General features: G+C 44.1%; 1 protein-coding gene and 1 long non-coding RNA gene across 11 annotated transcripts in view; one reads left to right on the forward strand and one right to left on the reverse strand.

The window, feature by feature from the left end:
• The window catches only part of MARCHF10 (membrane associated ring-CH-type finger 10), a 93,037-nt gene extending 74,378 nt beyond the window's left edge, over positions 1-18,659 (reverse strand). Inside the window, exons 1-2 of the mRNA XM_024130194.2 lie at positions 18,458-18,659; positions 8,956-9,075 (exon numbers count right to left, since the gene is read on the reverse strand). Of these exons, the coding sequence (XP_023985962.1) occupies positions 8,956-9,075; positions 18,458-18,547 (210 nt within the window). The 5' untranslated portion in view covers positions 18,548-18,659. The remainder of the gene's footprint in view (positions 1-8,955; positions 9,076-18,457) is intronic.
• Positions 11,082-26,917, forward strand: part of LOC112066561 (uncharacterized) — a 67,190-nt gene continuing 51,354 nt past the window's right edge. For 5 of the 10 annotated variants that reach the window (XR_008619101.1, XR_003682748.2, XR_003682755.2 and 2 more), the window contains exon 1: positions 14,072-14,400. This is a non-coding gene — a long non-coding RNA (uncharacterized lncRNA). Of the gene's footprint in view, positions 11,135-14,069; positions 14,401-26,917 lie in introns of those variants that run through there. The other 5 variants (XR_003682750.2, XR_003682752.2, XR_003682753.2 and 2 more) reach the window with 4 other exon arrangements.

Below are 26,917 nucleotides of genomic sequence, written 5' to 3' on the forward strand. Positions count from 1 at the left end.
TCCTCCCGGACCGGGGCACGAACCCGTGTCCCCCGCATCGGCAGGCTGACTCTCAACCACTGCGCCACCAGGGAAGCCCGCACTTTCTGACTTTTTAAGCCACTGCAGATTACTTGAAGAAGCTTTATTTTTCATTTCAACCTCCAACGTTTGTGTGGATGATCACGAACAAAACAATTTAAATGTTTATGTTGGGAAACTGCCTTCACACTTAAGCTTACCGTGCCTTCTGGGAGGTTCAGGCGATCTCACGGATGTAAGCATCCTGCTGAGCCAGGCCTGGGGCAGAGCCGGCTGCTGCTGGTGGCAGGTTAGCCGCCTCCTTCCAGTGTAACGCTGGGTCCTGGTGACCTGGAATCTAAACATTTAGCCACTCGGTTGCTGATGGTGAAAGGACGACAATCCTATTCCTATTATCGGAGCAAACGGTGCTCTTGAAAAACTGAGGGCTGGTCCCCACCTTCTTTGCCAAATATAGTGACCACATGTCCTCAGTCCTTGAGATTTGTGCTCTTGGAAGTGGCCCATCCAGCAAGGATGCGGGATCTTGGAAGATGAGAAGGGGCCATGATGACTTTCTTCATTGAAGCTTATTGTCCCCCAAGTCCTGGGCTAATCAGTTTCAGCATTTTCTCTGGGGAAATTGGGGGTCCCGACACTTCTCTGTGAAGTCTTTTTTTTTTTTTAAACTCAATTTCTTTTTAAAAAATTTTTTATTTTTGAACTTATTTTTATTATGTAACTTTGGCTGCATTGGATCTTCCTTGCTGCGCGCGGGCTTCCTCTAGTTGCGGCAAGCGAGGGCTACTCTTCGTTGCGGTGCGCGGGCTTCTCATTGCGGTGGCTTCTCTTGCTGTGGAGCACGGGCTCTAGGCTCAGGGGCTTCAGTAGTTGTGGCACGCGGGCTCTAGAGAGCAGGGCTCAGTAGTTGTGGTGCACGGGCTTAGTTGCTCCGCAGCATGTGGGTTATTCCCAGACCAGGGATCGAACCCGTGTCCCCTGTATCGGCAGGTGGATTCTTAACCACTGCACCACCAGGGAAGTCCCGTCTGTGAAGTCTTCAGAGGTCAAAATATCCTGGTGCCCCTGGCACCACAGCAGGCTCCTCTGGGTCAGCAGTGTCCTGGGGACACTGTTTCCTGTTCATACTGAGAGACTGCTTTGCTTTTTAAAGTACTAAATCATCCAAGGTGTAGTTGGTTCTGTAGAGCTGCTGTTTATTTCCCTGTTAAATTCTAATTTGATTAAACAGCTCACAAGGTTGTAGGTAACTTTGAAAAGGGTGTGAAATTAAGTTGCTACGTTAGGTTAGCTCTTAGAAATGTGGCCTGAGATGGGGCTGAGAGGAAAGAAGGTATTCTAGAAGCCTCAGGAGCTGCTCCTCTATCGATAAGTGTCGGAGCATCATTTGCAAGCATAGCTGGACACCAAGGCAACTTATAATGAATCTAATGTTAGTATGACACTTGAGCATCTCACACGTTCTCACAATGATCCTATGAGATAATAGCATAATAATAAGGATCTCCTTGATGGGAAATTGAAGTACTTAGAAGTAAAGTGCTTTGTCCGAATTCACATTGTAATGAGGGGCAGAGCTGGCCCTTGATGATAAGTGTTCTTTGTACTGTGTCACATAACTAACTTAAATGTATTTAAGAGGTGCCGCTTTATTATTTTTTTTTGAAATTTTTAAAACTTGAAGTACAGTTGATTTACAGTGCTGTATTAATTTCTTCTGTACAGCAAAGTGATTCAGTTATACATATATATATTCTTTTTTGATATTCTTTTCCATTATGGTTTATCATATGATATTGAATATAGTTCCCTGTGCTATACAGTAGGACCTTGTTGTTGATCCATTCTATTTTGTGTGTGTGTGTGTGTGTGTGTGTGTGTGTGTGTGTGTGTGTGTGTGTGCGTGCTTTTGTGGGGGGTTTTTTGTGTGTATGTTTTTACTAATGATTTTATTTTTTTTTAAACTTTTTATTTTATATTGGAGTATAGCTGATTAACAATGTTGTGATAGTTTCGGGTGTACAGCAAAGTGATTTAGTTATACATATACATGTACCTATTCTTTTTCAAATCCTTTTCCCATTTAGGTTGTTACATAATATTGAGCAGTAGGTTATACAGTAGGTCCCTGTGTTATACAGAAGGTCCTGTGTTATACAGTAGGTCCTTGTTGGTTATCCATTTAAAATATAGCAGTGTGTATATCCATTCTATTTATAAAAGCTTACATCAGCTAACCCCAACCTCCCACTCCATCCCTCCCCCAAGCCCCTCCCACTTGGTAACCACAAGTCTGTTCTTTATGTCCCTGAGTCTGTTTCTATTTCAGTTCATTTGTGTCATATTTTAGATTCCATGTATAAGTGATATCATATGGTATTTGTCTTTTTCTTTCTGACTTACTTCACTTCTATGATAATCTCTAGTTGCGTCCATCTTGCTGCAAATGGCATTATTTCATTCTTTTTTATAGCTGAGTAATAGTCCATTGTATATATGTACCACATCTTCGTTATCCATTCCTCTGTCGATGGACGTTTAGGTTGTTTCCCTGTCTTGGCTATTGTGAATAGTGCTGCTATGGACATAGGGGTGCGTGTATCTTTTTGAATTATAGTTTTGTCTGGATATATGCCCAGGAGTGGGATTGCTGGATCATATGGTTATTCTATTTTTAGTTTTATGAGGAACATCCATAGTGTTCTGCATAGTGGCTGCACCAACTTACATTCCCACCAACAATGTATATAGGAGGGTTCCCTTTTCTAGGAGGTGCTGCTTTAAAGAACCCCTCAGCACAGGCTTGGTAGTGATTGCTTTATCTTGGCGTTAGATTGAACACAGTCTCTGCGTGACCAACGGTTAAAGCCACGGGTCGGAGTGAGGAGGTTGTGCCATAAGGGAGGGGCTACCGTGTTAACTGTGCATTTATCTGGGGATCTGCCCACCCCCAGGCAGGTGTTTAGAAATGGCATCTTGATACTGGATCTATTACTTGATAGTAAGTGCCTCACTTTTTCCAGGCCCATCAGCATTGTGATGGTCTAACACTGGGTTAAGGAATGAACAAGTGATGCAAGTTGCAGTACAAGTGGCAAAATTTGGTGGTAGCATGCTTCACATCGTGATTGTACAGTGGAAAAATTTCCATGGATTAAGCAATCCACTCTCACACAACCCACTCAATCAGGGAATGAGCTTGCCTTATCAAATCAGGGATAAAATGTTCTTTTGAGTTTTCAGCCACAGCAATTTCTAGAAGGAAATCACTCAGGGAAATGTTCCCTAGGTAAGAGGGCTTGGGTTGGGTTTACACTGTCTCATTGGACTGTATCTTTCTCCTGCCACTTTCTGATTGACCGAGGATCTTTTGCAGCTCTAGTGCCTGATGTGACATTCCATACACTAAGCTCTGGAAATTGCATCAGTCCGGCCTGGGTTGTCCTTTGGGAGGTGCTAGCGTTCTTTTTTTTTTTTTTTTAATATTTATTTATTTATTTGGCTGCGCTGGGTCCTAGTTGTGGCATGCGGGCTCTTAGTTGCGGCATGCATGTGGGATCTAGTTCCCTGGCCAGAGATCAAACCCAGGCCCCCTGCATTGGGAGCGCGGAGTCTTAATCACTGGACCACCAGGGACGTCCTGGTGCCGGCATTCTTATCCTGGGAAACTAGCTCTAGGATCTCCCTGACCTTGGGGACCCCGTAGAAAGAGGTTTCATAAATTCTGCATTCCCTCAGGATTTGATGTAGAGCAGGGCAGCCCCAGATTATGAAGGTTTAAGAACAACCAGATTTTCACAGAATTTGGGTGGGGGTCCAAAGCTGGGAGGAGAAATCTTCAAACTAGCCCATGATTGTGGGAGTTGAAGATTTCTGGGCTCTGGTCTGAATGTCATAAGGGCTCTCTGGCTTCACTTGTACCAGGCAAAAGTCGAAGGATTGAGTGAGGAAGGATTGGGATTATAAACACACAGTCCTGATGGCTGTTGACAAGGATGCATTCGGTGACACTTCCCCTCACCCTGACCTTCCTGCACTTTTGTATCCATAGGCAAATCCTCCAGTATTCCCCAAAGAATATCTGTAATACAGGGAGCAAAGCAGAGGTGAAATTCACTGTGGAAAATTCGGATCTTGTCACTCTTCTTGATAGAGAAGGTGCAACTTGGAAGTTACTTGTACAGTCAATACCCAAACCCTTGGGATAGCATCATCTGGAAAAAATCGAGAGTGTCAAGTAATGTTGTTCCAAGTTCTCCGACAAACTGAGGTGCAGTGACATAAAGCAAATATGAAAAATCCTGTTCGCGTGCTTTGGAAATTGCCAGTTTTATGCACTTTACCACATATTTTTGTCTTTATTTCATAATTACTTTTATATGTTCAGCTGCATCCTTTTTTAGATGTGGTCTGAGTGTTTTGCAATGATGCCTTAAAGAATGAGTAATTTGTATAGCATGAAGAAGGGAACTACAGGAATCTGTCACCAGTTTGTCCCCTAAACACAGTTTGTGGAGAGGAGCATGAACCTTCAAGTTCTAGAATATCCCAAATGCATGAGTGTTGCCATGTGAAATGGCCAAGACTCCGCATATGAGTCTTTGCATGAAAATAGAAGAACCCAGCTGCCCATTTGTTTAGTAATTCCAAACTAGGAATATGGCTACATGCTACTGTTTGACTGAAATTACATTTTTTTTAATCTGTCCTTGATTTTTGTTTCTAAGTGCAAAACTGTGAGAATTTATCTTAATGCTAAAAATGTGTTGTTCGAGCCAAACTAGATTTAAGTTTTGGATTAATCTCACTCCCTAAGTTTAATCAGCAGCAGGCATTATATTTAGTCCTTGGCTAACATGAAAAGATGCAGGCAATGTGTTCTTCTCAGCACTGCCGATATTGTGAGATAGACTCTTTCACCTTCAGGCTTTAGGTGGAATATTTTATTGTGTGATTTTATTTTCCTTAATAGGGAGTATAGATCTCTCCCAGGGATACATCCATAAACATCAATCACTGATGTTTTTAAGGTGTCCTTTGAACATTAAATAACCACCATGTGAACATCCTAGATTAAAGAAGAAACCCCAACAAGAACTTGATTGATATCAGGTATCCAGGATCTATCTTGAGGATCCACACCACTGATAGAAAAGAGAGTCCATCCTCTAGAGTATATTTCAGGCATAAAACATTAAATAAGAATTCATAAAAGGCATATTACTCATCTTAATTTGCCATACTAACAACCAGTGTTGAATGCAGCTTGTGGTATTCAGTGCTTACACAGGATAAGTAAAACCCTTACACAGATAAGGTCTTAAACATGAAATATGATCATATAGCTCAGTGGTTCAGAGCACCCTCTCAGGGGTCAGAATGCCTAGAAAGGAAACTCTCCTCCACCACATACTGGCTGTGAAATCTTAAGTAAAGTTTCTTAACTTTTCTAGGGCTCAGTTTTCTCATCTGTAAAATGAAGCAAATATATAGAGATTTATGAGAATTAAATAAGTTAATAGGTATAAAGCGCCTAGCACGGTACTGGAACATTGTAATCACTCAAGTAATGGTAACTACTACTACTGTAATCATCATTTTCATATTGCTATCATATTATACTGATCTTGTTATTTATTATTATCATCCAGACAAAAATATTTGAACAATTTCTAGTTATTACATGACGCAGTTATTACTGCATTTTACTCTATTTGAAATGAAAACTATACGAAGCAATGCAATGGGTAAGACTATAAGCCTACATATATATATATATATATGTCTGTATTAATATAGACAGATCAAGTAGGCATAGATATAGGTATATAGATATATTATGATGCAGTGCTTTAGAAGGCCCGGTGCTTCCGACTCTTAAAATCAAAGAATTGCAGCATTTCTGATTTGGGTGGTACCTCAGAGACCATCTCCATTGGTCTACAGAGAGAAGAGTGAGGCCCAACCAGGGTGAAGAGGCCCAACCAGGGTGCAGAGGAGGAGCCGGGGTGGCACCCAGGACAAGAGCTCCTGCCCCTGCCTCTCCCTACCCTGCCCTTTAAGAGTCTTCAACGTCTCCTTTTGGGGCTGGCTTTTTCCTAAGTCAGTTACACACAGACACACACAGACACACACAGACGCCCAACCAGGGTGCAGAGGAGGAGCCGGGGTGGCACCCAGGACAAGAGCTCCTGCCCCTGCCTCTCCCTACCCTGCCCTTTAAGAGTCTTCAACGTCTCCTTTTGGGGCTGGCTTTTTCCTAAGTCAGTTACACACAGACACACACAGACACACACAGACACACACAGACACACACACACACACACACACAGACACACACACACACACACACTGCAACACACACTGCAGCAAAAGAATGTCTCCCAGCATTCTAAGTACCTGTTTGGAAGATGACCCACTTGAAAACCGGGATCTCTCAAAATTTGTCTCTTGTCCCCAAAATTGATCTCGTTGCTTCCCATTTGGGTCTCCTCTGTATTCCTGTCGTCTCAGACAAGCCTGCAGAACAAAAAAACAGATGTTTCTTTGGTTTAGGTCCACAACTAGCTTTGATAACTTTATGCTTAATTCCTGTTGTGAGGAACATGCGGTGCAGGCGTCCATCTCTAAGTGGTCATCAATGCCTGTTAGCAGTTGTGAAGACGCTCACCCAGGCATCACTCCCTCCTCCCTTTGACCAAAATGTCAGGTCAAGAATATTAGCCACTGCCTTAATAAATTCAAACAACAGACATACTAAGAGGCATTTTGTCAAGTACTTACCCAACAATTGCCTTCTTAAGGAAGTACCCAATACACTGCATTTACTTCTCTTTCTGTTCTCTTTCTCTCTTTTTTAAATTGAAGTATAGCTGATTTACAATGTTGTGTTAGTTTCAGGTGTACAGCAAAGTAATTCAGTTATACATACATATATATGTGTGTATGTATATACATATTCTTTTTCAGATTCTTTGCCCATATAGGTTATTACAAAATATTGAATACAGTCCCCTGTGCTATATAGTAGGTCCTTGTTCGTTATCTGTTTTATATATAGTTGTGTGTATATGTTAATCCCAAACTCCTAATTTATCCCTCCGCCCTTTCCCCTTTGATAACCATAAGTTTGTTTTCTATGTCTGTGGGTCTGTTTCTGTTTTGTGTATAAGTTTACTGGTATCCTTTTTTAGATTCCACATGTCAGTGATATCACGCTATTTGTCTTTCTCTAACTGGCTTAATTCACTTTCTTTTTTTTAAAAAAAAATTTATTTATTTGGTTGCACTGGGTCTTAGTTATGGTGCCTTAGTTGCAGCTCGCTGGCTTCTTAGTTGTGGCATGTGAACTCTAAGTTGTGGCATGCATGTGGGATCTAGATCCCTGACCAGGGATCGAACCCGGGCCCCCTGCATTGGGAGTGCCGAGTCCTATCCACTGTGCCACCAGGGAAGTCCCTGGCTTAATTCACTTTCAACTGATATTTCAAATACTCCAAAATAGCAAAACTTCTTGCAGCATTTCTATAGATCCAATGACTGAACTCACCTTTGTCCTGCCAGGGCCAAATGATCCACTGTAAAGAAGTACAGTGTAAAGACAGACACTATTGTTCTAAACTGGGCCTGACATCTCCCTCTTCCTGCCTGTGTTGAGAAAGGAAATATTCCTTCTCCATCTTTTTCCCTCTGTTAGAAAATGCATCTCCTTCCTTGATGTAGAAGGACTTGCCAGAATTTCACGGCCAAGGAGAAAGCCAATATTCTGCTACAAGGTTAAGAGTAGAAATGACCTGATTAATAAAACATTTACCACTTGGACTTGGGAACAGTGAATCAGTTACCTGCAGTGAGTGGAATCCCGGATTCCCAAGAGAAAGGTGCTGTTTCACCCCACCTTGCTTGGAAAGGGAGAGCACTCCAAAATGGTGGGGGTTTTTTTCCCCCTTGGGTTTATTTTCAAAAACGATGCCGTATAGACAGGAACCCATTTTAATAATCCTGGATAGTGTTTGTTTTAATGAATAAGAAGTCCCCCCCCCAGCCCAATACTGAATAGTAGTAACTATAATAAATAAGTTACACAAACAGACACCAAATAATAGAATAAACCAAGGTAAAACTAAAGAGAGTCAGCTGGAGAGTTTAATGGAGTTCAACTAAATATCGGCCTCTTTTTTCTTATTCCTTTACAATGACTTCAGATTGGAGCTCCCTGTTGAGGGGGGAGCTCTGGCCTGGAGTAGAGTATTGTTTCCTGGAGCCACAGATGTCTCTGTTATCCTAACCCACTTGTATTAAAGGCACGAGAAGAAAATGCTGATGGGCTGAAAGTGGAGGAGCCTGCGTTAGCTATTGCACGCAGGACCGAGGCAGATTTGGTGGAATGAACAGCATTCCTGTGGGCGGAGTGTTTTTTGAAACTTCTCTCCAAGAATGCATGCAACTTAAGTATTTCTTTACCAAAAGGGGAGGAGGAATCGAATGGTTTGCAACGTTGAAAAAAAAAAAATGTTTTTCCCCTCTGATTCCTTATCCTTCCTCTCACAGAGATTATGATGCAGTGCTTTAGAAGGCCCGGTGCTTCCGACTCTTAAAATCAAAGAATTGCAGCATTTCTGATTTGGGTGGTACCTCAGAGACCATCTCCATTGGTCTACAGAGAGAAGAGTGAGGCCCAACCAGGGTGAAGAGGCCCAACCAGGGTGCAGAGGAGGAGCCGGGGTGGCACCCAGGACAAGAGCTCCTGCCCCTGCCTCTCCCTACCCTGCCCTTTAAGAGTCTTCAACGTCTCCTTTTGGGGCTGGCTTTTTCCTAAGTCAGTTACACACAGACACACACAGACACACACAGACACACACACACACACACACACACACACACACACACACACACACACTGCAGCAAAAGAATGTCTCCCAGCATTCTAAGTACCTGTTTGGAAGATGACCCACTTGAAAACCGGGATCTCTCAAAATTTGTCTCTTGTCCCCAAAATTGATCTCGTTGCTTCCCATTTGGGTCTCCTCTGTATTCCTGTCGTCTCAGACAAGCCTGCAGAACAAAAAAACAGATGTTTCTTTGGTTTAGGTCCACAACTAGCTTTGATAACTTTATGCTTAATTCCTGTTGTGAGGAACATGCGGTGCAGGCGTCCATCTCTAAGTGGTCATCAATGCCTGTTAGCAGTTGTGAAGACGCTCACCCAGGCATCACTCCCTCCTCCCTTTGACCAAAATGTCAGGTCAAGAATATTAGCCACTGCCTTAATAAATTCAAACAACAGACATACTAAGAGGCATTTTGTCAAGTACTTACCCAACAATTGCCTTCTTAAGGAAGTACCCAATACACTGCATTTACTTCTCTTTCTGTTCTCTTTCTCTCTTTTTTAAATTGAAGTATAGCTGATTTACAATGTTGTGTTAGTTTCAGGTGTACAGCAAAGTAATTCAGTTATACATACATATATATGTGTGTATGTATATACATATTCTTTTTCAGATTCTTTGCCCATATAGGTTATTACAAAATATTGAATACAGTCCCCTGTGCTATATAGTAGGTCCTTGTTCGTTATCTGTTTTATATATAGTTGTGTGTATATGTTAATCCCAAACTCCTAATTTATCCCTCCGCCCTTTCCCCTTTGATAACCATAAGTTTGTTTTCTATGTCTGTGGGTCTGTTTCTGTTTTGTGTATAAGTTTACTGGTATCCTTTTTTAGATTCCACATGTCAGTGATATCACGCTATTTGTCTTTCTCTAACTGGCTTAATTCACTTTCTTTTTTTTAAAAAAAAATTTATTTATTTGGTTGCACTGGGTCTTAGTTATGGTGCCTTAGTTGCAGCTCGCTGGCTTCTTAGTTGTGGCATGTGAACTCTAAGTTGTGGCATGCATGTGGGATCTAGATCCCTGACCAGGGATCGAACCCGGGCCCCCTGCATTGGGAGTGCCGAGTCCTATCCACTGTGCCACCAGGGAAGTCCCTGGCTTAATTCACTTTCAACTGATATTTCAAATACTCCAAAATAGCAAAACTTCTTGCAGCATTTCTATAGATCCAATGACTGAACTCACCTTTGTCCTGCCAGGGCCAAATGATCCACTGTAAAGAAGTACAGTGTAAAGACAGACACTATTGTTCTAAACTGGGCCTGACATCTCCCTCTTCCTGCCTGTGTTGAGAAAGGAAATATTCCTTCTCCATCTTTTTCCCTCTGTTAGAAAATGCATCTCCTTCCTTGATGTAGAAGGACTTGCCAGAATTTCACGGCCAAGGAGAAAGCCAATATTCTGCTACAAGGTTAAGAGTAGAAATGACCTGATTAATAAAACATTTACCACTTGGACTTGGGAACAGTGAATCAGTTACCTGCAGTGAGTGGAATCCCGGATTCCCAAGAGAAAGGTGCTGTTTCACCCCACCTTGCTTGGAAAGGGAGAGCACTCCAAAATGGTGGGGGTGTTTTTCCCCCTTGGGTTTATATTCAAAAACGATGCCGTATAGACAGGAACCCATTTTAATAATCCTGGATAGTGTTTGTTTTAATGAATAAGAAGTCCCCCCCCCAGCCCAATACTGAATAGTAGTAACTATAATAAATAAGTTACACAAACAGACACCAAATAATAGAATAAACCAAGGTAAAACTAAAGAGAGTCAGCTGGAGAGTTTAATGGAGTTCAACTAAATATCGGCCTCTTTTTTCTTATTCCTTTACAATGACTTCAGATTGGAGCTCCCTGTTGAGGGGGGAGCTCTGGCCTGGAGTAGAGTATTGTTTCCTGGAGCCACAGATGTCTCTGTTATCCTAACCCACTTGTATTAAAGGCACGAGAAGAAAATGCTGATGGGCTGAAAGTGGAGGAGCCTGCGTTAGCTATTGCACGCAGGACCGAGGCAGATTTGGTGGAATGAACAGCATTCCTGTGGGCGGAGTGTTTTTTGAAACTTCTCTCCAAGAATGCATGCAACTTAAGTATTTCTTTACCAAAAGGGGAGGAGGAATCGAATGGTTTGCAACGTTGAAAAAAAAAAAATGTTTTTCCCCTCTGATTCCTTATCCTTCCTCTCACAGAGGACCAGGAGAAGAAACCAGTGGCAAGGTAGGTACTTCCTAATTTTTATCTTGAAACAGCCAAGCAATCTTTCCGTGTAAATCAAACGTTAGCCGTCTCCAAGTTATTGCTTCGCTGAGAAGGAACATGGGGACAGAGCCAAGTTGGGACTTCCAGTCCTAGAAACAGCAAGAACCTAGCCATACCTCCCCCCGCACCCCCGTCAGGGGCTAGTTTTCTTGTTATTTGTAAGTGTGAATGATTTTTTTGTTGTGTTTGATGCTGATGTTGTTTCTGCTTGGAGGGTCCTGAAGGGACAGGGGCAGAGGCGCGTGAAATCCATAGGATGGGGAGAAGGGACAGATTTGTAATTCATCATCACCAGGGGCTCCCCTTACTCTGGAACTTTATTTCCCTTTTCAATTTCACGTGTCTGGAGCTAGACTGCTATAAATAAGTTTCTGTTCATGTGACAGAACTGGCCGAGTCTTGAAACGGGAGGCTTCAAGTAACTCCTTCTTTCTGCGGAGAATCGGGGCTTCCTCCTTTCGCGTCGCACGCCCTGGCCCCCCAAGCCCATCCTTCTGACTGCAGCGCTCGCGGTCAGGCTGCCTTCTGCGCAGAAGCTACCACCGTAGGGCAGAACACAGAATGTGCCTCTCTGCCTGTGGGGGATGACATGGGTTTTGTGACTCACCGTAACTCAATACGGGTAAACACGACAAACCACAGCTCTGCCACTTTCTAGCATCGTGACCTTGGGCAGGCTGACTAACTCCATGGATTCCTGCTTCCCTCATCCGTGAGAGGGAGATGTCTCTGTGCTGCAAGATGGCTGGGAGAGCATGAGGCACTGTTGGTAAGATGCTTAGCAGAGTGACTGGCTCGCGGTGAGCATTCAGTAAAACTGTTCAATAAAACTCAGCCTCATGACCATCATCATCATTATCATCACCACCACCATCATCAGGCTTTAACTGTTGTTTCCAATCCCATTTCTTGGTTTACTCCTTTTTCTAAAGTCAGCCTTTGCTAAATAATGTGATTCTTCTGATCTTGGTTGTGGAAGAAAAAAGACTTGAAGTTCATCCTTGTTTTTCTGAAGGCCTGAAGGCTTGCAGGCCTGAAGTTCATCCTTGTTTTCCTCCCCTGGAAGTAGAGGTCTGTTTCCTAAGACTGCCCGTTCCCCCAGGCAGCCAACTGGGGGAGCTCTGCAAACTGCTTTTTCTTCAGAATTACAGCTGTCTGAACCCACAGGGATGCTCAAGGTTTCTTCTGTTCCCTTTATTACCAGTCCCATTCTTTTAGTCATTATCCGGGCTCCTGGTACCTTAAGAAGCCATGCACCACAGGGACACTTCCCAGCCTCATGGTTCTGGCCTAAAAAAAGCATTGTAGCATCGACATATCTACACTACCGAATGTAAAATAGCTTAGCTAGTGGGAAGCAGCCGCGTAGCACAGGGAGATCAGCTCGGTGCTTTGCAATGACCTAGAGGGGTGGGATAGGGAGGCTCAAGAGGGAGGGGATATGGGGACGTATGTATGCATATGGCTGATTCACTTTGGTGTATGAGAGAAACTAACACAGTATTGTGAAGCCATTATACTCCAAGAAAGACTAAAAAAAACCCAACACATTGTAACTATGACCCAACTCTACCTCTTCATCAGCAGTGGCCTCTGTCAAGGTTATTGTTACTTGAGCTCTGTGAGTGTTTCGGGAAGGTGGGAGTTGCCTTCAGTTTTGCTTCTTTTGTTGTTGTTGTTTTTATGATCCAACGTGCCTAACTCAGAGTTTGGGGTTTTCATGATCACCGGGGACATTATCAAAGTTCATTAGTTTTAAGAGGTTAAGAAATCAAAGGTGTAAAAACAGTTTGACATGATATTCCCCTCGACTGAGTTTATTTTTCCGTTCTGTGAAGAGCAGAGAAACCCACATGTCACATGCCCCTCCCCATGACTCCTACAGGAGGGAAAGCTGAATTATCTCCGTTCCCTCAACCCCGAGTGGACAGTCCCCAAACCCTCGCCACCTGGTATAGTCACCCATCACGTCCTTGAACAAGTTTATATCATCATATTATTTGTTTGGTCTGCACTTGAAAGAATCACCATGAATAAGTGAAATAAAATAAAACCCATTTGAACACATTTGATAGTCTAGAAAATCATCCTGAAACTCCAAGTGTAACCTTTCTCTCTAGGTTTCAGCGGACATTCATGGCTAAATTTCGCCACAAGTTACATAAACTCATTTGACGGAAAGAAGGGGAAAAAAAGCTATGCAGCATGAACACCCTTGAAGACACAGAGCCAAATTCTGAGATGTTGTATAATTATGTACTAGTTACCAGATTCTGAAATAGCATGTAATATGCCAAATAAATATCTCCTCTTGTTTTTTTCAAATGGGTCCCACCCAACCACCGAAAGGAGTAGCATCAAAATAATTCAGGGTGGGTTTAACCTTCCTCTCCTGCCACTAGCAGACAGACCTATAAAGTCACTGCTAATGTGGTACATACCAACCCATAGCATATTTTAGGCTATAGCAGGAATCGTGTATACAGGAGGTTTCTAAGGGCCTCAATCTGAGCCAGTTCATTAAAGGCAAGTCCAACACAGGAAGGCATATGTGGCAAATGTCTATGATTTGGGAGTCATATCTGGTTAGTAGGTCTTACACCTGTTTGTACGTCCTGAAACAGGGAATCCCTTGCACATCACTGGGCTGCTCGTGAAAGCTGGGAAGTCCATGAGTAACCGGCCAAGCTCATCAGTGGCCCAAGGTTTCAATATCCATTCAGTGCAAACTCTACCTTAGTACATAATCTAAATACACAAAGGTCGTATATGGACCAAGTTACTGAGGGGTCATTAAAGCCATGCAATTGATTCTTAAACCCCAACTTTAAATCTTTTCTGGAACAAGGCAAGGGACAGAGTCAATAATATAACTCATTGCTGCTCCCGTCAGAGTAAGAGTTTCTGTGGGTTTCTATATACTTACTTCGACAATCCTCAGAACATATTAAAGACGACCATATTTGTTTTTTCAGACCTTGTGGTGAGTGGTTTTGAAAATGCTCAATGAAGGTGGATTTCACTTTGAGGATTAGTTACAAGTCAGCTGGATCTATGTCTGATAAACAGAGTTGGTAGTCAAGTTCGGTAACGCTGGCTTTCATCAATGACAAGGCATTCGGTTCGGCACAGGAGAGTGAGACTCTGTCCCTGCCCTTAGGAAGCTGCGGTCCAGTTTGATAGGAAGACACACAAAAGACAATTTCGTCAGCAATGAAAAAGAGGTATGAAAGGGTGCTTTATTGGACTGATGGAAATGTTCTAAAATCAGGTGATGGCAATGATGGCAAATTTGGTCAATTTAAACTTAAAACAGGTGAATTTTATGCTATGTTAATTATACCTCAATAAGGTGTTTTTTTGGTTTGTTTTTTGTTTTTTAAAGAGGGTGCTATGGGAATACAGAGGTTCCCTTTAGTTCTAAGTTAAAACTATGGTCTTAGGATTTCCCTGGTGGCGCAGTGGTTAAGACTCCATGATCCCAATGCAGGGGGGCCTGGGTTCGATCCCTGGTCAGGGAACTAGATCCCACATGCCACAACTAAGAGTTCGCATGCCACAACTAAGGAGCTGGTGAGCCACAACTAAAGGAGCCTGTGAGCTGCAACTAAAGGAGCCTGGCTGCCGCAACTAAGACCCGGACAACTAAGAGTTCGCATGCCACAACTAAGGAGCTGGTGAGCCACAACTAAAGGAGCCTGTGAGCTGCAACTAAAGGAGCCTGGCTGCCGCAACTAAGACCCGGTGCAACCAAATAAATAAATATTAAAACAAACAAACAGACAACTATGGTCTTCACCACCCTTGTCGAGAGAGTAAGGAAGAGGGAAGAGGAGGTTAGAGAAGTGGTCGAGGATTGGACTGGTCTTGCTGTGGTTCTTGGGTCTGGGACACACCTCTACGTGAGAGGAAACAACCGAATTACATAGTTTGCATTTTACATAAATTTCAGTCTGAAAGGTGGCAAGGCTGGAGGCCGGGAGGCCAGTTATGAGGACATTGTAATAGTCTTGGAGCTAAACTATGGACGTTGGAACCAGGGCGATGGCCATAGGATGAGAAGGGAGGCACAAGCTCATGAGCTTTTAGCAGGACTCGGTAGCTGGGGGATATGGGTGGTGAGGGGGAGGAAGGAGTCAGGGAAGGCTTGGGTCACTGTCTTCAGAGAGGGGCCACGGGAGAGGATGGCAGGGGATGGACATGCGGAGTCCAACTGTGGACACGCTGAATTCAATGTGCCTGTGTGACACCCAGATGGAACCATCCAGCAAGCAGGTGTGCATGGGATTCTGACACTTTGAGAAGACACAGGATTACAAGTCATCAGTGTATGAGTGGTGGTTACAAACATAGGAGGGGATGAGATGGGCCACAGACATTGTGAATTAGGAGAAAATTGGGCTGATGGAAACCTGGGGGAATTAACCTGTGAGGGGCAGGGAGAGGCATGTGAGTGAAACAGGAGGAAAACCAGGAGAGTGTGATGTCAGAAAGCCAGAGAAGTAATGTTGCGAGAGGGAAAGAGCAATAGCGCCAAATGCAGGTAAAGCTTCAGAAAACAAAGACTGAAAAGGTGTCTGCTGAATTTCGCTACTGACCTTAGCGAGCACCGTTTCAGGGGAGGTGAGGAGACCGCCAGGCTGCAGCAGGTGAGGGCGTGAATGGGATGGCGGGGCGGAGTGGAGACAGAAGTATAGCTGACTGTTTGGGGACATCTGGAAACTGGAAAGTGCCAGGGCTGTGGCTAGAAAAGGACACATTGTCCACAGACAGCTTTGTTCTTTTATTCTCAGTATGAGAGAGAGTTGAGCATGTTTGTGGGCTGAGCCAGTAAGAAGAAGAGAAATTCCAAGGATGCAGAAGAGAGGTCCATGGATGGAGAGGGGCTGGAGACAGAGGGGCATGGACCGAGATCTCAGGTCCGGCACCAGTAGGGAAAGTGTCCTTCACCCATCGAGACTTGAGGGCTGGACGGGCATGCAGCCTGGGATAGAAGGGGGAGAGCTGAGTGGCTCCCCACCTGACGGCCTCAGGTTCTTTGTTTGGTTTCACGTGTATGTAAAACAGGAAGAGACGGTCCTTGTTGAAAGTATGGGGATGGGAGGTTTGAAAAAAGTAAAGTTTAAACTGTGATAACGGAGGGAGCTAATGGACAAGAAAACATGTTGAAGTGAGTCATCCTCTATTCCTCTCTTTCCCTCACTCCGGCTCCCCGTCTATCAGCAAGATGTCTGCGCTGCTTCTATTTCCTGGTTCGGGCTACTTCTCGCCACCCCTGCTCCCACCACGCTGGTCTGTCTTAAATTTCTATCAGGTTCCTTACAAGTTTTTCTGCTGCTTCTCTTGCCCCTTTCAGTTGTTTTCCCTCACAGCAGCCAGAGTGATCTTTAAAAAAGGTAAAGTAGGGGCTTCCCTGGTGGCGCAGTGGTTGCGAGTCCGCCTGCCGATGCAGGGGAACCGGGCTCGTGCCCCGGTCCGGGAGGATCCCACGTGCCGCGGAGCGCCTGGGCCCGTGAGCCGTGGCCGCTGGGCCTGCGCGTCCGGAGCCTGTGATCCGCAAGGCCACAGGAGAGAGCGGTGAGAGGCCCGCGTACCGCAAAAAAAAAAAAAAAAAAAAAAAAGGTAAAGCAGATCATACCACTGCCCTGCTTAAAATCATTCAGTAATTCTCACCGGGTTAAGAATAAATTCCAAATACCAAGCTTTGTCCTGAGACACTCGACACGATCTGATCCTAGCTACCTCGTCCGCGTTCTCCCGTAGCGTTCCAGCCAATCTGGCCTTCGTTTGTTTCCTCCAGTGCTCCAAGTTAGTTCCCGCCTCAGGGCCTCTGCGCTTGCTTGCTTTCTGCTCAGGATGCTCTGGCTGACTCTTTCCCATCATTTACCTCCACGACCAAATGTTACTTCGTCAAAGAGGCTTCCCTGCCTGTGTAAAGGAGCATCACCCCACCCCTACTACCTCTGTTTTTATATGCCTCATTATATTTATCATATACATTATAATGCCTGACATATCGCTTTACTCGTGTGTGTAGTTTGTTTCTCAATCCTAGAATAAGAACTCCGGGAGAGCAGGGACTTTGTTCAGGACATAGTAGGCACTTAATAAATATTATTATTTATAAGGACGGTGTTGAAAGTGTCCTTAGTAACAAGGACAGTGTTGAAAGCCCAAATGAAGTTAGAAAATAAAGCTGCAGTGGCTCCAAGCCGCGCAGTTGTGCGGTTTTCTTCGGCAGAGACCATCAAATAATAAGATTGATTTTCTTACGTGCCTGTTCTAGAGACAATTTCAAACAGGTATTTCCAAACCTGGGCTGTGTGGCAGAGGCATCTTTGTGGAGAGGAGAGGGTCCCCCAGTGTGACCAGTTTGGATGTTTACGTTCTTATTTATTTCGTAGAGACTCCCGCAACTTTACAGCCTTGGAGGTGGACTGGCAAACGTAGGAGGAAGTTGCTGGCTCCATTTCCAGGCCCAGAGCTAAGCTGTGCTACACAGGTGAAATCAGGTTACTGAGATCGCTCTGGTTTCCTTGGTGCCCCGGGAGGTTCAGTTATATTTGAGATTGCTAAGAAGGAGGAAAACCTGATGATGGCAGGCCTGTATTTTCCTTAGGGAAGGAGCGCTTTTTGATCCTCAGTTGAGGCTGAGGACCTGCCTCCTTGATTGGCAAGGGCTGACCTCCGGCCAGCGGGCTGAGTGACACTTTCTAACTGCTCCCAGAATCCCACAACCCAGCCTGGCAAGTTTGTCCTATGCCAGCTCTGGGTAATTACATCATGACTCCTCAGGCTCCCTGTCTGTTTTGTTTTTGCCTGTAAACACTGTAGCTAGGGTGACGAAGAGTTAGCTTATTGTAGAATGTGCTAACCACCTTTCTTCTGGCCGGAGGACAACAGGAAGGGCGTGTTATTTTATAAATGGTAGCGCGCGACCCGGTTAACTCCTTAATGTCTTTTCTCTTGGTTGCTGGTTTATCCAATTTAAGCCCTGATGTCATTGGTTGATAAGGTTTGTGTGCCAAGCTCTGTGCTAAATACTTGAAAAATGTTATTTCCATGACGATATTATAAGGTGGAGACTATTATCCCCATTGTACAGATGAGGAACCTGAGACTCAGAGAGGTAAAGTAGCTTTTCAAGGTCACACAGGCTAGTAAGTGTGGGTTTTGGATTTTAGAAACCTATCACTGCTTATCACATACTGATACTGTAGCCTGAATTCTCTCCTAATACCATAAGTGAAAGTAGAAGATAGTCTCTTTTTCTGCCATTACCTGATATTCTGAGTCCACCTTATGCTGCGTGTCCCGCAGATACGGAACATCACTGACGAACTTCTGCCCGTCCTTTGCTTCATGCAACATGATTCTTAATCGCGACCTGCATATAAAAGATAAATGTGCTGCGATATCATCCTTTGTTGCTTTGCCATATTTGGATTTCTCTTAGTATAATTGCTTTTATTCTCTTATTAATCTAATATCCATTGTTGGAAAGGCACAGATGTTCCTTTCAGACTGAAAGGACTCTTTGTATGGGTGTCGATGCCTTTACAGCCCTCTTGTTCCAGACATAAATAATGCAGCCACTTTCATGGGCTGGCTTCAGTGAGCCTGTTCTGTTTACTCATAGGGAGTTAGATTGGCAGACACCCGATTCAGAAGCAGTTCTACCGCCCGACAAAAAAGAAAACCCAAGAACCTAGCTAAGTTAGCAATGACCAAAGCTCTGAGCCCCTGGTAACTTAAATTCATTGACTCAACAAATGCTCACACCCCTATTCCAACTCAGACACTCCGCTGGGCACTGGGGCACGGTGGTCGGCAAGATGACATGGCCCCGGCCTTCGTGCTGCTACCATCTACTTGCGCCTCCTTCCGAGTTTTCTGAAGGAAATGTTGGCATCGACCAGCTGGCTGCCCAGCCAGTAACCTGGGCAGTTTTCTTCACACTTCCTTCTGCCCCATCCGTATAAAAACCAAGTCCTGATGATTTTCTCCCGAGTATCCCTGGAATCCATCATGATTAGAGCATGGGCACCGGCGTGAGACTCTTTGGGTTCAAATCCCAAGTCTTTAAACATTGACAAGTGGACCCTGATGGTGATAAGCGCGATGGAGCAGAAATACGGGGTTCTCTGAGAAAGTGTCATTGGGGGAGGGGGAGGCAAGGTTTTCCTTAGGAAATGACACTGGGTTTGCTAAGGAGTGAGCTGGGCCAGAAGTGGAACAGAGAGGATCTGGGACAGAAAGGACAGCACGTACAGAGGCTTCAGGGCTTCAGGGGCTGGTGCAGCTGGAGCAGAGAGAGGAGAGAACAGTAACGGAAGGGCTGTAGGATAGGCAGGGGCTGGCTCACGAGGGGCCTTGGAGGTCATGATTCAAAGAGTCATGTAAAGCCACTGGAAGGTTCCAATCGGGGGAGGACATGATTAGATTCACATGTTTAAAGGTCCCTCCAGGGAATTCCCTGGCAGTCCAGTGATTAGGACTCCACGCTCTCACTGCCAAGGGCCTGGGTTCAGTCCCTGGTCAGGGAACTAAGATCCCACAAGCTGCAGGGCACGGCCAAAAAAAAAAAAAAGGTCCCTCCAGCTGTAGTATAGAGACTGGATGGAGGGTGGGGGCGGCGGAGGAAGAAGGGAAGCGGATATGTTAGACTAATCCAGATAAGGTGGTGCCCAGACTTGGGTCTCAACACTGGAGGGAGGGAGGAGGAGGTATTGAGCCTCTGGAAGTGCTAAGTACTGGTCTAAACATTTACACATATTAGCTCAAGCAATCTTCACAGCCACACCGAGGCAAGAATTATATCTCTAGAGACTTCCCTGGTGGCGCAGTGGTTAAGAATCCGCCTGCCAATGCAGGGGACACCGGTTCGAGCCCTGGTCCAGGAAGATCCCACGTGCCGCGGAGCAGCTAAGCCCACATGCCACAACTGAGCTTGCTTTCTAGAGCCTGCGAGCCACAACTGCTGAGCCCGTGTGCCATAACTATTGAAGCCCGTGTGCCTAGAGCCTGTGCTCCGCAACAAGAGAAGCCACCGCAATGAGAAGCCTGCGCACCGCGACGAAGAGTAGCCCCCCTCGCCACAACTAGAGAAGGCCTGTGCACAGCAAGGAAGACCCAACGCAGCCAAAAATTTTAAAAATAAAGTTTAAAAAAAAGAATTATATCTCTATTTTTCAGATGAGGAACCTGTGGCACAAAGGGATTAAGTAACTTGCCTAAGGTTACAGAACTGGTAGGTGCAAGTGTTGGGGTTTGCACCCAGAGAGTCTCATGCCATTGCACACGCTCTAATCATGACGGAATCAAGGGATGCTCAGGAGAGGGAATCATCAGGAGTTGTTGATAATACGAATGGGATGGGAGATGGAGGCCCAGGTTATCGGCTTGGGCAGCTGGCTGATCGATGCCAACGTTCCCTTCAGAAAACTTGCAGGGAAGAGCAAGTTTGTGAGAAGATAATGTGAACTTTGAAGGGGCTGTGGGACAGCAAATGGAGATGTTAAGTAAGCAGTTAGACGTAGGGCTCTGGAGCTGATTAGAGAAGAAAAGAATTGGGCGTTGCTGGCATTTTGGTGACAATTGAAGTTGAAGGCAGGATGGGTATTGCAAAAAGGAGGATGACCCAGGACAAAATTCTGAGGACCATTGGATTTTAAGAACAGCTAGGTAGCGGAAGAGGAGCTCTGGAAAGAAGCCAGAGAGGCAGGAGGAAAACTGAGAATCAGGTGGGTGCAGTTTCACAGGTGCTGTCAAGTGCAAGCTTCAAGGAGGAGAATATTAATAACCTTGGTGAGAGCATTTAGTGGCGTGACAGGGCTGAAGATAGATTGCATTGAGTTGCGTAAATGAGAGGTAAGGATGTGGAAACGATGCTTTCAAGAAGTTGGTCTCTGATTGGTGTGGTCTGAATTTATGACCAAAACACTGAGTTAGTAAATGGCACTGTTCATAGTGAGTCTACTAGACCTCATCTATGAGGTCATCAAAGGTCCCAGGCTATTCCTGCTTATTGTCCAGTGAAGCTCTTTCATTTATTTCTACATATTTTTTTACTGAGATATAACTGACATATAACAATAAGTTTCAAGTGTACAACGATATTTGCATGTATTGCAAAAGGATCACCACAATATGTCTAGTTAACATCCGTCAGCCCACATAATTACAATTTTTTTCTTCTTGTGATGAGAACTTTTAAGATCTATTCTCTTAACAACTTTGACATCTACAGTATTATTAACTATAGTTACCATGCTGTACATTACATCCTCGGTACTTATTTATTTTATAACTAGAAGTTTGTAATTTTTAGCTTCCTTCAGCCATTTCACCCACTTCCTACTCCATGCCTCTGGCAGCCACCAATCTGTTCTCTGTATGTTCTCTGTATCTATGAGTTTGGTGTTTTGTTAGATTCCATATATGAGTGAGATCCTATGGTATTTTGTCTTTCTCTGACTTATTTCACATAGCCCTCAAGGTCTATCATGTTGTCACAAATGCCAAGATTTCCTTCTTTTTTTTAATAGATGAATAATATTCCATTATATATATACACCACATTTTCTTTATACATTCATCCATTGATAGACACTTCAGTTGCTTCCATGTCTTGGCTATTGTAAATAATGCTGCAGTGAATATAGGGGTGCATATATCTTTTTGTGTTAGTGAATGTTTTCATTTCCTTTGGGTAAATACCCAGGAGTGAAACTGCTGTATCACATGTAGTTCTATTTTTAATTTTTTTGGAGGAAACTCCATACTGTTTTCCGTAATGGCTGCACCAATTTACATTCCCACCAACAGTGCACAAGGGTTTCCTTTTCTCCACAGCCTCGCCATCACTTGCTATTTTTTATCGTTTTGATAAAAGCCATTCGAATAAGTGTGAGGTGATAGCTCATAGTGGTTTTGATTTGCATTTCCCTGATGTAATATTAGTGATGTTCACCTTTTCATGTACCTGTTGGCCACCTGTATATCTTCTTTGGGAAAAAGTCTGTCCAGATCTTCCGCCCATTTTTTAAATTGAGTTGTTTGTTTACTATTGAGTTCTTTATATATTTTGTGTATTAACCCCTTATTAGATATATGATTTGCAAATATTTTCTCCCATTCTGTGGGTTGCTTTTTCATTTTGTTGGTTTCCTTTGCTGTGTAGAAGCTTTTTAGTTTGATGTAGTTCTACTTGTTGATTTTTGCTTTTGTTGCCTTTGCTTTTGATGTCACATTTAAAAAATCATTGCCAGGACCAATATCAAAGAACTTACTGCCTATGTGTTCTTCCAGGAGTTTTATGGTTTTATCTCTTATGTTTAAGTCTTTAATCCATTCTGAGTTGATTTTTGTGTACAGTGTAAGATAGTGGTCCAGTTTCATTCTTTTGCATGTGGCTGTCCAGTTTTCCCAACACCATTTATTGAAGAGGCTGTCTTTTCCCCATTGTATATTCTTGATTCCTTTGTCATAAATTAATTGACCATATATGCATAGGTTTATTTCAGATTCTCTATTCTGTTGCAGTCATCTGTGTGTCTGTTTTTCTTCCAATATCATACTATTTTGATTACTGTAGGTTTGTAATGGAAGTTTGAAATCAGGAAGCGTGATCTCTCCAGCTTGGTTCTTCTTTCCCACACATACTTTTTAATGACAACCATGTGACAGGTGCTGCTCTAGGTTCTGGGGAAACAGCAGGATAAGACAGACAACATCCCTGACCTCAAGTGTCTACATTCTATAGCTTTCTTTCCCTTTTCCGGTTTGTTTTTGTTTTTGTTTTCCGTTTGTGCAGATATCGGCAGAATCAGGTTGCACCTGACTCATGGTGACCCAATGTCTGGTCTGGTCACTATGAACTCTTAAAAGGTTTATCATGAGCCCCAAACAATATCATCTAAGAACTTGTTCTGGTCCCTTGGGGAATATTTTCTCTCAATTTTAGAAGGTTGGTCTTTGTGAGTCAGAATCGAAAACTCCAATCTGATAGGTAGTTCCACAGATGACACACAAAATCTAAATTTTGTCTCTGAGCATTTTAATAGTCATTCATGGAACTCTACTTTAAAAGACCACTTTTAACTTTTCATGTGAATTTGTACCTGCATAGAATAAAGTTATGTTCCCACGCTTTTCAGAAAACGATGGTGTTAAAACCAGCAGAAAGATGGACCCCTGCTGCTACTGTTGGAAAGAAAAACCTGTCTGAATATTAATCAGGCAGAGAACATAAGGATTCATAATGAAAATCTGTTAATGGTCACTAAAGGAGCACATCCCAGAGTCCACTTGGATGATACATTTTGGTTACAAAATTAACATAGAAAAGCCAGCTAATCTATCCTGGCTTTAATGTAGTGTAATTTTAAGGAGGCTTCTAAATCAAGAGGCATGAAATCACTTTGTCTAAATAGGTAGGAAATAACACTATTTGAATTACTCCTTGCTAGGTTACCTCTGACTTCACAATCACCGACCAAATAAAGGACTTTAAAATTGTCTGCAAAAGTCTTTTTGCCCTCCCATAAACTCTCTATTATTGTACTCTACTATAAAATGAATATTTAGAAGCATCATGGTGCCACATTTAATCTCTTAAATACATCAGTGCTTTGTGGGATTAAACAAATACTCCAGGCCCCAAGGAAACAGATTATTAGAGACAGATTGAGGAGATGGTAGGTAGATCACCACAGTTTAGGCAAACATTCTCAAGTGTCACTTGAACTTCATACTACACTTCCGGTTTAAAAACGGACCAGGAGGAACAAGAAACAGAAATAATCGTATGGAAATAAATCCACATGAGATCATGCTTAATTCGTGGATCTCAGCTTTGTGACCTTCCTCAACCAGATGGCCATTTGAAGCCAAAATTTTTTTTTCTTAGCAAATACAGACAGGTGGAGGGGAGGAGAATGATAATAAAATGTGGGCAGGGTGCACGTTTCTAAAATAGCACGCTGTATTCTCTTCTGTTTCTCACCTTTGAACTGCTTTTCAATTTACTATCCACTCATGGTTATGCACGCTTCTGTTTTAAGTCTCTGGTGATAATGTGCCAATTTTGTGTTTTAGAAATCTGCATAAGAAGCCATATTAAATGAGGGAGAGGGAGGAGGAGAGGAGAAGGCAGGAGGAGGCATGTGGGAAAGGAAGTCCTGCTTTGCTGAAAGTGAGAGTGAATGATTCGTCTTGGCCTCAAAATTCTACATATCTGTGAAATTTCAGGGAGGAATATTCTAAGAACTTTGTGACATATGTCTTCCTCTCTAGTGTACATTTCCCATGAATTCAAACTGAATTTCCCTGACTAAGGAGAACAAAATCTGATTGCAGAATATATTTCTTTCAGTTCTCTAAAAAACAATCATATGCGCTGTCTTTCTGTTCCATGGCCACGTTTGTCAAAAGAATTGATTGGAAGGGAGTTCTTTTTATTAACAATCAAGGGATTTCACTGTTTTCGTACGGTGTTCTCATATTAGGAATGTCGTTAAAGTGAATATTTTATTGGTTCAGTTACAAAGAAAAATGTAAATGTAAGCCCCTCTTTTGGCTGAGGATTCCTTTGAACCAAAATCTAAATGGCTATATTTATACTTGAGCATCAGGTTTATAAATTACCCCCCTTTCCATAACTGGGTGCTGGGAAGAAACATTGCAGGAGACCTTATTCATCCTTTTACACAATTAGTTAATATGTAATGACAAAGATTACAGAATTTGTTTAACTTTAGCTTTCAAAAATCTTAGAACTTTGAAAATCTGAACAAAAAATAAAGTCTTAAGAGTTTAAAAATCTTAACTTATAAAAATATTTTGAGTTATAAGCAACAAAGATGAGTGATTTGGGCTCAATCTTCCTAACACTGCACTCCTGAGAGAATACTGTGACCAAAGAAAAAGACGGGGAATCGAGAGGGGTGAGGGTAGATGGTAGATTGGTTCCATCCAATTTGCTTAGGAAATCAGGGGGCGGGGTGGGAGGTGCTGTGCTATAAAGGGCTTATGAGAAAAACTCTTTGGCGGTGACTCTTCATTTTATTGTGAAACCGTGAAAGAGCTGGGCGGGCATACACTGACCATCAAGCCCAGAAGAGAGACTCAACGTGTAATTCGGAAACTTTGGGACTGGGCCGGGATGTCACAGGCTGGACAAGCAACTCGGTGCTCTCAACAGTATCAATAATTTCGCACTCAGGAGCCGGAAAGGCCGTGATCCGTATACCTCTCCTGGACCTGCAGAAAAGGGTAGTCTGCGGGGAAGTTATGAACGTCAGGGGCCGCTGCCAGGGTGCAAATAAACGATCACAGAGCCCCCCAAACCTGTCTCTTTGAGGCAGAAAAATACGGGGGCTCTGGTCAGCCGGAAGGAGGGAGCGGCCAGGCTCCCAGGCTTCAGGCCCGATTTCCCTCCAGAATCGTAGAAGTCGGAAGGAGAGGTGGTCCCCCCGCTCCTCCCCCGACTTTCTCGGAGGATCAGGAGCCGCACGGTCGGGGGCAGGGTTGGGGAGGGCCGGGCCGAGCCGGGCCGTTACCTTGAGGGTCAGTCTTTTCCCCCTGCGAGGGGCTAAAGGGGCCGAGGGGCGGGGCAGGCGGACTGGTCCAGGGCGGAGGAGCCGCCCGTCAATCGTGCGGGGGCCGTCCCTGTGCGCCTCTTCCTCCTCCTCGCTCTTCTCCCTTCCCTCTACCGGCCCCTCTTCCTCCTCCTCCCCGGAGGCAGCTTTTAGCGGCGGCGGCTGGGCTTTCTAGGGGCGGAGGCGGTGGGGGCGGCTGCCTGGCGTCCTCCCGTTTCCTTGGCAACCCAGTCCTCTCTCTCTCCTCGCGAGGGAGCTGGGTGCGGCGAGCGCGGCTGTGGGGGCGGGGTTGGGCTGCGGCCAGGCGGTCCCGAACCCGGACGTGGGCGCTGCGCCGGTTGCCTTGGGAACTAGTCGGGATGCGGTCGGGAAGGCAAAGCGGTGATGGCGGCGAGCAGGGGGAGGCGGAATGGCTTTGTCTTGAAGTCCAAAGCCCCGTCCAGAGCCCAGATATCGAGGCCTTCACTCCTGCCCCGACTCGGTGCTGTCCTTTACAAAGAATGAGATTAGAAAACGAGAGGGGAAAGTATTTTTAACCTAATACAATAATATTAAAGTCAATACACTGATAGAGGGAAAGAGTGCAGCCCTGCAGTTTGAGCTGTGCAGGGGATCTCTGAAATATCTGATCCAACATTAAAAGGAAGAAATAAATAATTAAGGGAGGCACCCCATCAGTGGCAGAAACGAGACAGGAACCCAGTTATATCTTGGTTATCAGTAATCTTGGCTGCCTTTCCCAAGGTAGGAGGTTCTTAGAGGCTTAGACTAGTGCCCACAGGTTTAGAAAGAAGGCACTGGAACCTGTGCTAGACACACCCTCTGCCAGGTTTATTTCTGTCTGTGGTTTTCACAGGCAAAGATGACTCTTTTTCATTTATTGTGCATATTTAGGCACTTGATAACTTGACAACTGGTGTCAAGTTAGGGCATTTTTGACTGGGTAGAGAATAGGGAAAAAGAATAGAAATTCTTGGACCTTTCATCAGTGCTCAGAATCCCCAGGTGTCTGTGGTTTGGGTGTCTTCTCAGCACCCCCCAAACCCAGTTGACGTCCATGTCTCCTGCAGCATCACACCCTTCTTTCTATTCTTATCACCACCACTCTAGTTTTGGGCTGCACAACCTTTTTTTTTTTTTT

Source organism: Physeter macrocephalus, chromosome 14, assembly GCF_002837175.3.
Source record: "Physeter macrocephalus isolate SW-GA chromosome 14, ASM283717v5, whole genome shotgun sequence".
NCBI classification, from domain to species: Eukaryota; Metazoa; Chordata; class Mammalia; order Artiodactyla; family Physeteridae; genus Physeter; species Physeter macrocephalus.